The sequence below is a fragment of the Chiroxiphia lanceolata genome, chromosome 22 (genome assembly GCF_009829145.1).
Source record: "Chiroxiphia lanceolata isolate bChiLan1 chromosome 22, bChiLan1.pri, whole genome shotgun sequence".
Taxonomy (NCBI): Eukaryota; Metazoa; Chordata; class Aves; order Passeriformes; family Pipridae; genus Chiroxiphia; species Chiroxiphia lanceolata.
This window is the reverse complement of record NC_045658.1, coordinates 5,358,344-5,372,488: the sequence shown is the minus strand read 5'-3', so window position 1 is coordinate 5,372,488 and position 14,145 is coordinate 5,358,344. Positions and strand designations below refer to the sequence as shown.

Below are 14,145 nucleotides of genomic sequence, written 5' to 3'. Positions count from 1 at the left end.
GGCAGGCTCAGTGCTGGGGGAATGTTTGGATTTGATGTTCTTGGAGGTCTTTTCCAACTTAAATGATCCTGTGATTCCGTGGCGCTCTCCCTCCTCAGCAATGTGCCATGGCTGCAGCTGCCTCTGGATCCTTTATTCCAGGGCTGGCAACAACAGTTCCCTTCCTGCTCCATGGGAAGAGCATCCCCTTGATGTTTAGGAGGGTAATTCCTTTGCTTCCTCGGCGCTGGATCTCAGATCAGCTGCACTTGAGCCTCTCACAGCCCCTAAAGGAGCTGGAGCTGCAGCTTCTGGGATGATTTAACATCCCTCCAACGAGGTCCTTGGGATACTCCCACAGACCTCAATTCTGGTGGGATTTCCTCTTCCTTTGAGCTGCTGTTTATGACTGTTGATCTCCAGCTTTCCACTATGGAATCAGCACACTTGGAAAGCCAACAGCCTTCCTAGTCGTGGTCTCAGGGATCCCCAGTGATTTATAAACCACAATTCAGCCCTCAGTCCAAGTCACTTACTCCTTCAGAAATGATGGGCTTAGAAGACACAAAAAAAAACCCAAAACAACCAAAAAAAAAGGAGCTGACCTTATATCTGGGGAATGGATGTTATTCCTGCTATTTGAGCAGCTGGCCAGGAGTGGCTGAATCACTGAGCCCCGAGGTGTGACAGTCACCTGAGCCATGGAGTGCCAGGCAAATTGCCCCTTGTAATGATTATCTAATCGTGCTGCTTTCCTGGTGACTGCAGGAAATTGAGACCAAAGCTGGGTGCCAGGGGGATCCAGTGTTCCAGAGGGATCCAGTGTTCCAGGGGGATCCAGTGTTCCAGGGGGATCCAGTGTTCCAGGGGGATTAAACTATGGAGGCACTTGGTTCCTGAACAGTGAAGGTGGGCATCACTTAAGGGACAGGAGTCACCTGTGGCTCAAACAGGAGCAGTTTTGCTCTAAATCTGTGTCAGGCTGAATTAGTGGACATTGCAGGAGCTGGAGGGGTACAAGGAAGCCAGAGAGGGAACTGGAGTGACAGGACAAAGGGGAATGGCTTCAAACTGAAAGAGAGGAGCTTTAGATATGTCAGGAAGAAATTCTTCCCTAGGAGAGTGGGGAGGCCCTGGCACAGGTTGCCCAGAGAAGCTGTGGCTGCCCCTGGATCTCTGGAAGTGCCCAAGGCCAGGTTGGAGCAACCTGGGATAGGGGAAGATGTCCCTGCCACACTCCCTGACCTTTGAAGGTCCCTTCCAACCCAAACCATTCCATGATTTATCACAACTCTGGTGGTGTTTCCCACCCCATCACCTGCTCAAAGCCTCATCCCTCTGCTCTGGGAAGTGACTCTGCCCTGCCAAGGGGCACCACTTGCCCAGAAATCGTGGCAGCATTTCTCTTTTACTGCCTGGGCTGTAAAATGTGCCCGGCTGGAAACATGGTTGGACAAACACAAGTTACTGGAAGGCTCCAATCACCGTGTCTATCAGGTACCTTGAGATTGTCTGATAGAAACAGTTAGAGAAGGGTAAAATATAATTACCTTAAAGCTATCCCACAGCGAGCTCCCCAGCCAGCTTATCTGATGACTCAGCACGGCTCTTTCCTGGCAGTACCCAAACACATCCTTTGGAATTTAAATAGCCCCGTCTAGCCCGGGCACAAACGACAGCAGCAATGATAAGACTTCAGAGCCAACACCCGGGTAGGAGCTGCCCGCACGTGAATTCAGGCAAATAAAAGAGCTCCGTGATGGGAAACATCACTTAATGGAGCTGTTTACCACCCCGGAGCAGTAATTGCTCGGAGCATCAGCCCTCCTGACTCCGAGGAACAGCTGCGGGATCAAAAAGCAGCGCCAGCTCCGGGCCAAGGAATTGTTTATCAGCAGAACTCAGGCAGTACCAGGTCCCCACTTCTTCTGCATCTGATTAGCAGCTGATAAGTGGGAGGTGGGGAGCTCAGCTGCTGAGCTGGACCTGGCTCAAAACCCACAGATCTGGTGGGGGTGTGTGCTCTCACTGGCTTGGAGCACGTGAATGGGTGAGCTAACAGTAAATGGAATTAAGAAAAATAGAATCTAATATTATCTAAATATGATCTCTGCGTTTCACCCCGAAGAGACTTCCCTCCCTGTTGCACCAGGGGCTTGGGTTTAGCCAGGCTGGGTCTCACCCAGTTCAAACCAGCACATCTGGATGTCTTTGCCCTATTTGCAGCCCCTTGAACCCCCCTGTCTTGTGCAGGCAGGAATAGCACTAGATATTGGAATTTTGTCCTGCACAGGCTCCACAGGGGTTGCTTTGGCTCTTTGCACTGTTGTGCTCCAGGAACTGCTCCCTGAGGTTTCTCCCAGCACAAAAAGCCTCCTAAAGCCCCTCCAGGCTTCGTGCACAGCCTTAGGATGGAGCCCCCATAAATCAGAGCTGTAAACAACCCCCAAAACGTGAGCAAGAGGTGCTGCTGGCACATCATAAACCAGCCAGCCTTGGATGAGGGGAGAAAGGGAAGAGAGGAACTTTGCTGCTCAGTGCTTGGTGCATTTTGACTTTTCTTTCCACCCATTTTACTGGGCGGTTTAACTTATCAGCTGAGATAAGATAAACTAACTACACAAAGGATGAAAAGAGTTATATGCTTGGGCAGTGGTGGAGGTAAAGACAAGCCAAGGAAACAGCTTAAAACCACATAATCAGCCATCTGTTTTTATTTCTCTGCCTCTCTTCACGCTGGCTTGCAAGCTTTCAGTGGTCCTGTCCTCAACCAGCTGCTGTTAGAAATAATCTTTTTCGTGACAAACCCTCCTAAATAAATCCCCCTGGCAAGAATCCAAAGCCTTTAGAAGATCTCATCCCTTCAACCCACACTCCTGGATGAGGTGGCAGTGGCCACTGGTGCTGGGAAAACGAGGAGAGGTGATGGTGGGAAGGGTCTGATGCTTTGAGAGTGTCGATGTTTCAATCCCAGTTATTCACTGCAGGTGGGATCTTATAGGATCTCTCTGCCTGGAGCTGCTGTGACCAGCCCTATGCAACACCCAGCCCTCCCAAGTCCCATCAAAATCCATAATCCAAGACCAAAAATCAAGGCTTATGATTCCTTTTCTTGAACGGCATAAAACGATTTGATTATTTAGGAAACGGGCCCCAGAAATCCCTGAAAATTCAGTGTTTTGCTCAAGATCCCAGCGCTCCTAGCAGGGATCTGAATCTCCTCCCTCTCATCTCAGTGTTCCAGCCACAGAATCCTCATTCCTGCGTGGAAAATCAACTGGGAACGAGTGTTTTCAGGCTGCTCTTTGCACATCCCTGCACAGGGGAATCCCGTGGAGAAGCACCTGAGCCCTGCACATGGAGTGAGTTGAAGGAAATAACAATGTTATAACCAAGGAGCTGTTCCTGCTTTGCTCCACAAAACCAAGGTCTTGTGCCCTGGGATCCACCCCAGCCCAGCTGCAGCTCCTGACTGTGCTCACTCTGCTCCCTCCGAGCAGAGGATAAAAATAACAGCAAACCTCCCACTCACTTTTGGGAGCCAAGCCCTGCTCGTCATCCCGAGTCTTCCAGCCCTTGGAGAGGGAGGAGCGTGGAGGAGCCCAGTTTGCCCCAGGCTCTCAGCTCCTGGGTTGGATTCCCAGTGGGAAACCAGCCTTGGAAACGCTGAAACTCTGCCCCTGACTCATGTGGCTGCCAGTGGGGAAAAGGTTAAAAGGCACCCGTGCCTTGCTTTAAAAATTAAATCCTTCCTGTCCCACTGACTTCCAGGGGAAACAGCTGGACCCAAAACCAGATTTTTGGATCCTCAGTGTGTTCCTGAGGTAACACAGCCTGCCATGGTGCTGAAATGGTGTTAACTCTGAGCCTAGTTTGCCCCAGGCTCTCAGCTCCTGGTTGGATTCAACCCATTCCTGGTGGGAAACCAGCCTTGGAAGTGCTGAAACTGTCCCTGACTCACGTGGCAGTTCAGCTGCCAGTGGGGAAAGGGTTAAAAGGCACCTGTGCCTTGCTTTAAAAAATTAAATCCTTGCTGTCCCACTGACTTCCAGGGGAAACAGCTGGACCCAAAACCAGATTTTCGGATCCTCAGTGTGTTCCTGAGGTAACACCCCCTGCCATGGTGCTGAAATGGTGTTAACTCTGAGCCCAGTTTGCCCCAGGCTCTCAGCTCCTGGGTTGGATTCAACCCATTCCTGGTGGGAAACCAGCCTTGGAAGTGCTGAAACTCTGTCCCTGACTCACGTGGCAGTTCAGCTGCCAGTGGGGAAAGAGTTAAAAGGCACCCGTGCCTTGCTTTAAAAATTAAATCCTTGCTGTCCCACTGACTTCCAGGGGAAACAGCTGGACCCAAAACCAGATTTTCGGATCCTCAGTGTGTTCCAGAGGTAACACCCCCTGCCATGGTGCTGAAATGGTGTTAACTCTGAGCCCAGTGTGCTCCTGCCATGACTAAGGCAGCGACACTCCTAAAACTCTCATTCCCATCCGTTCATCCAACATCCTGCTGTGTCAGCTGCAGGCAGTGCTTGCTGCCAGCCCCACTCATCCCTGAGTGAGGGATAAATACCTGGGAAGTGCTCCATGAGGTGCTGCCAGCTCAGCCTCCTGCAGGGATTGTCATTCCCACGCTCTCCTGGGATGCAGCTCCGGGAAAGTTTAGGCCAAACCTGCATCTCCACTGGGTGTTTGTCTTCTAGAACCACCCATGGAGCTCAGCAGGAATCCACTGGAGAACGATGCTGTGGAAGGACCCAGGAACCTTAATTTTAATCCTAAAACATAATTAATCCTAAAGCTTTGGTGATTTCAACACACTTCTCTTATTTAGCTCCTTGGACAATGTGACCTGGAATAGAGGAACGTTGAATCCAAAGCAAGTTCTATCTGACTGCCCCTAAAATCAGTGAGATTTAGACATTTCTCTGTCCCAAGAGAGTTCCAGGATGTTTTTCACCCGTTTTTAAAGAAGGCACTTCCTGATACCGGCCTGAAAAAAAAATCCAGTTATTTATGAGCGTTGGTTTTGTTGAGAAACCGAACAAAGAAAAATAGTGTTTGCAACAAATGAGGGCTGGAATAAATGCTGAATGTTTGTCTCTCCCCCCCCACCCCTCTTTTGTGTCCTTATCTGCCCACAAATGTAAATTTGCTGGTTCTTTTTCTGGCTCCTGGGCTGATGTCCTTTGAACCACACACGAGCTTTGCAGGTGGAATAATATTTCTCCACAAGAAACATTAAGAAATATTAAGCTGCAAAGAATGAAATTCCCTCTCTGTGCCAACCCATTCAGAGGGGCTCAGAGCAGGCAGAGGGGTGTGGAGAGTGGTTCCATTAATTTACAAACAGCTTTCGAATTATCCTGGTTTTTCTATCGCAACCTATTTTTTTCCCCTCAGCCAATTATAAGAAACGGGACTGTCAGAATCTGGTTTCTGCTGTCAGGCACTTCCAGATTATTTAGGTTTTATGGGGGCACGATAAGAGAGGAATAACTGTGTTTTGAGGTGAAGTTTTGAGGCGAAATTTGGGGGTGAAATTATCTTTCGGGAGGCAAAAATGCAACCAGGAAACGACACAGAAAACAACAGGTTATGGAAGGCGATTAAAACCCCTCCAAACTAGAATTTACCAGCGAGCAGAGGGTCAGGGAAGAGGAATAACAAACCATTTCTCCCAGGCAGGTGTCCCTTATCAGGAGCATTCCAGCCTGCCCTGTTTGTCACAGGAACCGGCCGGAGCGGGAGCGCTCGGAGCCAGGGAATGATTCAGTGGGGATGGGGAAGGGCAGGTGGAGCAGGTAAAGTCACCTCTAGACAGGAAGGTATAAAAGATCCTTGGATTGCAGCTCTGGGGCCACTCGTGCACAGGGAGCTCCTGGAGGTCACTTGTCCTGCCAGGAGAAACCACCCGGATCCGGGACACCAAGAGGACACTTACAAACACAAAAAAAAGCCCCTCTGGAGAGAAGACTCTTCAGGGGTAGAAATCAAGAGCCCAGAACATGCTTTCCTCCTTCTAACAGCACCCTGAACAGGTATTTATTGACTTTAATCTGCTCCACAGCTCTTGCCTTGCTGGGGTTTCATTGCTCTGACTTAAAGATCCCATCAGGGGACCATCAGAACAGTGCTGGCCACTGGCCTGATGGAGCAGAACCCTTGTGATCTCCTTGGTTTTATGGGGTGGAAAGAAGTTTTCTAGAACTTGTAAGAAGTCCTGAATTACTTAGTTTTATTTATTTACTAACCTGTATTTATTTAGTTAGTTTTATTTATTTAGTTATATTTATTTACTTAGTTGCATTTATTTACTCGGTTTTATTTATTTGCTGAGTTGATGTGTTTCTTCTCATTATTTACTGGTGTCCCTGAAGTTTCTGGAAAGCCCGGGTAAAAATATTTGGTAATAGGAGATAAATAGCAGCAGGATCTGGGAGAGACTGTGGGGGTCTGAATGAAAAAAAAAAACACATCAGAAAACCAAACAAAAACCCCCAAACCCCAACCAATTCTGTTAAAAAGACACAAGCAGAGGGGGAAGGCTGAGCATGAATCCAACCTGTCTCGTGCCTCAGCTCTGTTCCCTACTCTTTGTGTCTCCCCAGTTTAATTCAATTATCTGTGTAATTACCTGAGCCAGGTGCCACTTAACACCGAGGTGTCAATATAAAATAACCAGCCTCTAAATTTATTAAAACTAAGACACATCCCCAGCGTCACAGCCCCGTTTAGGGAAGTTAAAACACAGGCAAAGACTTGTCCCTTTGTTTAAAAGCAGCTGCTGTGAGTAAACTTCAAGTTTACTATCAGGATGTTGCTCTGACAAGTTACAGAGCAGTAAAAAAAAAAACCCCTCAACAGAACAGCTTTAATTTCATAACAGGGGTTGTGAAATCCCAGCTTGTGCAAGCCCAGGCTCTCTCTTTCTGAGGTTTTACCTCCTGCCACTGGTTTTACTGCTCAGAATCTCTGAGAAACACTCAGGAACTGCAGAGAACTGGATTGTAGAGGATGGAGTTCTGCAAAAGAGAAATTTAGTAAAAAAAAAAAAAAAAACAACACAAAAACCAACCAAAAAAAAAAAAAAAAAAAAACCCAGGGGTTTTTCCTCATCTCTGTGCCAACTTAGGCTTGGATTTGTGATTCATCAGCATCTGCCAGATTGTGTTAAACATGCACGGGGATCTGGAGCCAGGAAATAAAAAAAATGACATTAGAAACCATTCCAACTCGCTGCAAAGTGCACAGAATTTAACTTGAGGAGAAGCTTCACCAAATTTAATTAGATTAAGAGAAGGAAAAGAAAGGAGGTTCTGAAGGCTGGTTTCAGCTCTGGCAATGCCAGCTGTGAGGGGAGAGGGGAGAATTCTCCATCCTGAAATAATGGAGATTTATTTTAGTGCAGTGTGAGGGACACTTGGTCCTTCTGATCCCTTAAATTACCCTTTATATGGCTCTGGTCCACACGCTGGGCTGCAGAGCTGTAATTACAGCACCAACCTGGACATTTCTGGCTTGTCATCGGCAAATCTCCCATCAGGGGAGAATCAAGCCCGGCTGGTTGGGTGACACATCCCAAAAAAATGTTCCTGTCACCAGGAATTTCCTCCAGCCAAACACTTGCTTTCGGGTAAAACCACTCAGCAGCTGCAAAGCTGAGGGGGGCTGTAGGTGAGGCTGCGAGTTTGGGGTAAAACAACCTGAGCTGAAGGTGCTGCTGAGGTGGGTGAAAAAATTGGAGTAATTTGTAAACTGATTTGCTGGAATTGGTGCCTCAGCCACTCCAGGCTCCTCCAGGGAGCACAGGGCAGCGAGGCTTTGGTGCTGAGCCTCCTCCTCCAGGGCTGAGCTGTGTGTCCTTAGGGAAAGCAGAGCAACAAGGAAGCAGCAGAGAATTGCCCCTGCTCTGCCCCCAAGGCCACTTCCTCCAGCCTTGCCCGTCTTGCTGTGTCACGGTGACAGGGCCAGAGGTGCTGCTGGAGGCTGAGGATGGAACAGACGGTGCCATAAAACCATTTCCTCCCCTCCCTCAGCTTCTCCCGTGACACGGGGGGAGTTCAGATCCCGCTGTGGATGGAGAGAACCTCGGGTGGTGCCTCACCCACCTGCAGCAGGACCACAGATCAAGGCACGAAGCGCCCCAAAGAGACTCCCCCCCTCCGTTTCCCTCCACGCCTGAACAGTGTTATCTGTCTCTTAGGCCTTGCTCTTGCTGCCACCATAATCCCTGAGGGCCTCCCAGACTAATAGATTGCCAGGGCGAGGCCCCTCATGGAGTCTTCTGCTCTCCTCCCTGCTCAGGTGTCGGGGAGCACCGCCCGGGGTAGGTCTGTGTCGTGTCTCTCGGCGCCCAGAGGGAGGAATTCAGGGGGAAGGACTGCTCCCAGCTGGGATCTAGGGTGTCCTGGTGCAAAAGGCTTTGGCTCCTGGTGGATCTCTGCGGGTTCCTTGCTTCTGTGTGCAGGATTTTTGACTTCACCTTCGGGACGCAGCTTCCCACAGGCTCCCTGTGTGCTTCTCGCCTCTGGATGCAGTGGAAGCCACCAACTCGCTCTTTGTTCCTTTGGAGGGGTTAAAGCTGGTGACGGGGGTGTCTGCACCTTGTTTAAAATGAAGGCTTGTGGTTTTCCTCTCTTCCAGAGGCTCCCAGGGCTCTGTTCCTCTCCCGGGGCTCCGTCATGTCGTGCTTCTCCCAGCTGTGGCATTCCAGCACTCCAGACTCTCCCACCAGCCCGACCCCTGCCTCTCCTGGTGAAGTCCCCATCCCCATCAGCCCCATCGTGGTGACCTCCCCCGGAGATGGCAAGAGGAAGGCCAGATCCCCCACCAGCTCCCCGGGCTCGCCCAACCCGACCTCTCCCAAGCCGACCTCCCCCGTGGAGTGCTCCATCTGCTTCAACACCTACGACAACACCTTCAAGACCCCCAAGCTGCTCCAGTGCTCCCACGTTTTCTGCCTGGAATGCGTGGCCCGCCTGAGCACGGGGCTGCCCCCCAACCAGCCCGAGGACCTGCTGCCCTGCCCCTTCTGCAGGCAGCTCACCAACATCCCCCAGGAAGGCGCTCCCGCCCTGGAGACCAGCAAGGAGCTGCTGGCCACGCTGCCCCCGGAGCTGCAGCGGGAGAAGGTGCTGTGGATGGAGGGCACCAAGCTGTGCTGCCGGAGGGCCTCGGACGACGCCGAGAACCCGGAGTCCTGCATCTCCATCGACGTGGCCATGAGCAAGCCCGAGAGCCCCGAGGCGCCGCCGAGGGGGCTGGCGGGGAGGTTGTCCCGCTGCGAGGTGTGCGACGACTGGAAGCGCATCCTCCTCCTCTCCGCCCTCGTCGTCATCCTCTTCTGCATCATCCTCTGGCCGGTGCAGTGCGCCCTGAAGACGGGCAACCTGCGCTGCTTCACCAGGACTGTGGCCACCATGAGCAGGCCCGAGTACCTGCCCCCCAAACCCACCACGGCGGCGGCGGCGACAGAACCCCCTTTTTTCCAGTAGCGGCCCACTCTGGCTCTGCTCAGCTCTGTGCCCGCAGCGGGGAGGAGCAGCAGGACCTGCTGCCCTGCCAGCATTCCTTGGATTGCTGGGCAGCCCCTGCGTCCCCTCCTGTGCCCGCCTCCGGGGGCTCTCCGCTGGAATGCTGCTCCAACCCGGAGTGCTGCTCCAACCCGGAGTGCTGCTCCAACCCGGAGTGCTGCTCCAAGGAGCCGCCTCTGCATCCTGCTGCCAAACTCTCCATGGAAACCAGAGCTGGGAAAGCCACGGGGAGGGTTCCCGGACTCTTTCCCTCGCGTGTCTGTGTGTCGCTGCCTTGGCTGGAGACCAGGTGGCAGCGGGTGCAGTTCCTCGAGCTCCCCGCGGGAATAAAGGGCTATTTTTTTCTTTTTTGGCAAATTGAAGGATCTACGTGATTATTCCTACGAGGAGCCGGGATTGGGAGGGTAAAGACATGGCTGTATAAACAGGTGAAAAACATTCCACACGCTGGAGGGGTTTCAGTTGTGTTATGCAGCGTTGAGAGGTGCAACTGCTGCCTCCTGCTGACAACACACGGATCCATCCCTGCTGCCTTCCTTCCCCGTGCTACTACCCTGATGAGCTCTTCAAGCAGCCATTCTACTCGTTTTTCCCAAGAAGATGCTTAAAAATCACTCATCCCCACCTGGAAGGCGGTTCTGCACCCAGGGGTGAGCTCTGTGAGGCACAGACACAGCACCACCCCAACCCTCGACTTTCTGCATCAGCAAACTTCACTCAGAACCTCTCATTGTTGCCAAAAAAAGTTCCACCTTCCGACAGCTTTACCCTCCTAATCTTCAAATGTGTCAGTATTAAGACACAGGCCAGTGGCTGACACTCTACTTTTATTTAAAGCAGTGATCTGACAGTGATTTAACAGAGTCTTCATGCTGAAGGCGGCTCACAATGAATATTTTCTATTCAGACATGGATCTAAGACAGTATTGTATGCGAGTGCCATTATGTGTATGTATTAAATTATGTTTTCTACAATGCAAGGTGTCAGTCTGTAGCAGTTACCCCCCATTATCCCTTTTTTACTTGCAGTTGGAGGTGTTCCCTCAGCAGTCCAGCTGCATCCCCAGGTCATGGTGGCCTGGCTGTGCTCTGCTCCACCCCGGTGCTGTGCCATCCTGCACGTTTGTCCTGCAAATTCACTCCTCCCACCGTCGGGGTGGGGTTGTCCCAGGTGAGACTTCCCTCTGTGTTCACCTGATCCGACCTGGAAAATGAGAAGCTGCAGAGCCTGCTCATCTCTCACTCCTTCCCAGCTGGTGACAGATGCTTCCAGCCTCCCCTTCCAGAAAAAAAAATCATCTCATTTGGAATAGAAAAGGCCGAAGCAACGACAGAAATAGCTCAGGGGTGTTGCTGTGTGGAATTGCTGGGGAAAGCTGCTGCATGAGCTGTGCCTGCACCTCCCCTGGGGTTCAGCTGCAGGCTGGTGTTACCTGTGCCAGCCACAGGAACGCTCCAGGCCCTGGAAAAATCTGCCAAAGCCACTGGGCTTGACAGGGATTCTTATTTGTCTCATCCTACCCGCTCTTCATATCTTCACAGCACCAAATTGAGTGAGTTCCTGGAAAAAAAGTAACTCACCGAGGCTTCAGGCAGAGAAGGCACTTCCATTTTTCCTCTCTCTTCCATTTGGGACTAAGCCCAGCAAACAGGCACTGGGAGGGATGAAGTGCTTTGTCATTACATCTTCATTAGCACTCGGCTCCCACTGAGGAGACCCAAGGACAGGGCAGAGAGAAATAACATTTGCAGCCTCATAAAATCTACTGTTACAGTGGAAAACAGTTCCAGCTGTTCCCAGTGGTCTGTCCCCTCATGGGGGTTGTCCCTTTGCACATCCCCAGCCCACCACGGACTTGGAAATAAAGGCTGAAGGGTTTAGGTAACACACAGCTGAACCTCTCCCTCCTTATGGTCAAAGGAAGGGAAAACAGGGCTCTGAACAGCAGCATTTGGCCATGGGGACATTCAGGGTGTCCCACTGCTCACACCATCAGTCCCTTTCCCAAAAAAATCAAACTACTTAAAAGAAAGGAAAAAAAAAAGCCTGGAGAATATTCAACATTTATTAGAAGTGCAATAAAAATAAACAGTTCTCCTGCCCCTGGGACAAAGGAGCAGAAAGACCAGCCAGGAATTACAGCCAAGGTGTGTCACTGTGCATTTGTTCAACCCTTTGGCTCAGCACTAACACCCCAACCATGCAGAGTCCTTCCCATTCCAGGGATGCAGGAGGAGACTGGGACATCAGCCCTGTGCCTGCTCTGGGGGTCCAGCACTGGCTCTGGGACCCAAAACTGCTCTGGGGGTTCAGGCACTGACCCTAAGACCTAAAACTGCTCTGGGAGTTCAGGCATTTTACCCTCAGACCCAAAATTGTTCTGGGGGTTCAGACACAGGCACTCAGACCCAAAACTGCTTTGGGGGTTCAGGCACTTTGTCCTCAGATCCAAAACTGCTCTGGGGGTTCAGGCATTTTTTCCTCAGACCTAAAACTGCTCTGGGGGTTCAGCAGTGGCTCTGGGACCCAAAACTGCTCTAGGGATTCAGGCACTTTGCCCTCAGACCCAAAACTGCTCTGGGGGTTCAGGCACAGACCCTCAGACCCAAAACTGCTCTAGGGGTCCAGCACTGGCCCTCAGACCCAAAACTGTTTTGGGGGTTCAGCACTGGCTCTGGGACCCAAAACTGCTCTGGGGGTTCAGGCACTGACCCTAAGACCTAAAACTGCTCTGAGGTTTCAGGCATTTTACTCCCAGACCCAAAACTGCTCTGGGGGTTCAGGCACTTTGTCCTCAAGACCCAAAACTGCTCTGGGGGTTCAGGCCCTTTGTCCTCAGACCCAAAACTGCTCTGGGGGTTCAGGCACTGGCCCTCAGACCCAAGGCTCCCCCCAGAACACACTTCCAGGCTGATGGATCCTGCAGGAAGGGTTTCTTTGGTAGGACTTGGGGCTGGAACTGCGGGAAGCACTAAGACTTAAGAGAGCTGGGACACTCCACTCTGCAACACACTCGTTTCCTGGCACTGCTCAGGACACAAACACACCTACAACAGCCCTACTGGGCAGAAACAACACTTGCCTTGTCACACAGGCGTGGAAGGGGGTGGCAAAAAGGTCGTGGCAGAGCTGCTTCGAGCTCAGAGGGGGCCCAGCTCCAGAATTCCAGCTGGGATCATCCCCCCAGGCTGCTCTCAGCAGGGCTGGCTGAAAGCCCAGTGCCCAGAGCTGTGTCCCTGCTCCTCAGCACCCAGGGGGGACCTCACTGAGCCCAGCACTGAGGATGGAGGTGCCCCTCTGTGCCCCTCAACTCTGCTGGAGAACTGGGAAGAGCAGTCTGGAGGCTGCACACGGAGCTGGGATCATTCCATGCGCTCTGGTAGCGTTGCATAGGAAATCTGGGAACTGCTACAGCCAAAAGGAGGTGAGAGGAGAGGCATCAGCTGGGTCCAGGCAGTGCTCTCCACTTCTCACCCTCCCCAGGCAAAGTTACTCCAGGATTTAGGCTTAAAACCACTTTGTAGCTTAGAAATGGGTCGACCCAATGAAAACCTGACAGTGCTAAGGTTTTACTGAAGCCCTGAGTGGGGCAAAGACCCCGGGAAAGCTTCGAGCAAAGAGTTGTTTCCGTTCCTTTTGCGTGTAAAAAACAAGAAGTTTAAATTAAAATAGTAAAAAAAAAAAAAAAAAAAAAAAAGCAAAAAAACAAAACAACCCTGAAGCTGAGCCTTGATGCCCTAATGAATGTCCAGAGGCACTTTCACATAAATATCAACCTACTGATGCAGGGGGGAGAGTGGGAGGAGATCCTTCTCATGAATAAGTTAGGATAAGGCATGTTCTTAGGTGCAGGTTCTCGGGCAGCTTCTCCCCTCCTCTCCAAATCCAAGGTGCTTGGGGGAAGGCAAGACAGGCAAACAAAACTGTCCTCAGTCGCAGAACTTGGGGAGGGTGGACGTAAACACTGGAAATCCTGCATTCCAAAAGGAGAAGGGAAGAAGGGTGGCAGGTTTACAACTGGGAGAAAATAAGGTTACAGAGCTGAGATGTTCCCAGCGTGGGGAGTGTCTGCACACACAGCTCAGCCTTGTCCCCAGAGTCCCACAGCTCCCTGATAGAACAGCCTGAAAAGCTGCTATTAATTGATAATATTGAATACTGAGAATATTGTGATTTCCCCCCTCTCTGGGAATATTATAAACGTGTTTCTCTGTTGAGATCTCACTTCCCCCCCCTTTCTCCCACGGCCACATCTTTAAGCTCCTCCAAATTCCACCCCACATTTCCAGGCAGAGCCTCTGAGACGTGCCCAGGAAACAAACTGTGGGAGGCTTGAAAATTGGATTTTTTGGGGAGTCTGAAACCACGGCACTGAGCTGCAGAGGAGCTGCTCAGACGTGGCACAAACCAGCGTGGTGACACTCTGGGGTGGCCCCAGGGGGACATTCCTACCTGTGGAGGCTCCACACAGCTCCTCTATCGCCCTGAATTACTCATCCCTGAAACCTTTGGGCTTTTGATGTTGAGGTTCTCGTAGAGGACGGAAGCTGACTCCTCATCCACCCTGTCAGGAAGCAAAGCCCTGTCATTAACAGCCTCACCACTCTGGATCTTTGCCCAGAGGCTGCTGGC

General features: G+C 51.3%; 2 protein-coding genes across 3 annotated transcripts in view; one reads left to right on the top strand and one right to left on the bottom strand.

Moving 5' to 3' along the window:
• Positions 1–5,838: 5,838 nt before the first annotated feature.
• Positions 5,839–9,586, top strand: RNF223 (ring finger protein 223). Of its 2 annotated transcripts, none has more exons than XR_004360666.1 (2): positions 5,839–6,017; positions 8,623–8,681. XR_004360666.1 is itself a non-coding variant. In XM_032709109.1 (2 exons), exons 1-2 carry the CDS (start codon positions 8,254–8,256, stop codon positions 9,471–9,473), a joined length of 903 nt encoding a protein of 300 aa, XP_032565000.1. In that variant the 3' UTR covers positions 9,474–9,586. The 2 variants fall into 2 exon arrangements, 1 of the variants encoding a protein (XP_032565000.1); XM_032709109.1 differs by lacking the exon at positions 5,839–6,017 and adding an exon at positions 8,254–8,305 and having other exon boundaries at positions 8,623–9,586.
• A 1,974-nt stretch (positions 9,587–11,560) lies between these two features.
• LOC116797442 (tyrosine-protein phosphatase non-receptor type 11-like) overlaps positions 11,561–14,145 on the bottom strand; it is a 42,327-nt gene continuing 39,742 nt past the window's right edge. The window contains exons 15-18 of the mRNA XM_032708984.1: positions 13,966–14,077; positions 12,274–13,486; positions 11,949–12,001; positions 11,561–11,829 (exon numbers count right to left, since the gene is read on the bottom strand). Of these exons, the coding sequence (XP_032564875.1) occupies positions 13,990–14,077 (88 nt within the window). The 3' untranslated portion in view covers positions 11,561–11,829; positions 11,949–12,001; positions 12,274–13,486; positions 13,966–13,989. The remainder of the gene's footprint in view (positions 11,830–11,948; positions 12,002–12,273; positions 13,487–13,965; positions 14,078–14,145) is intronic.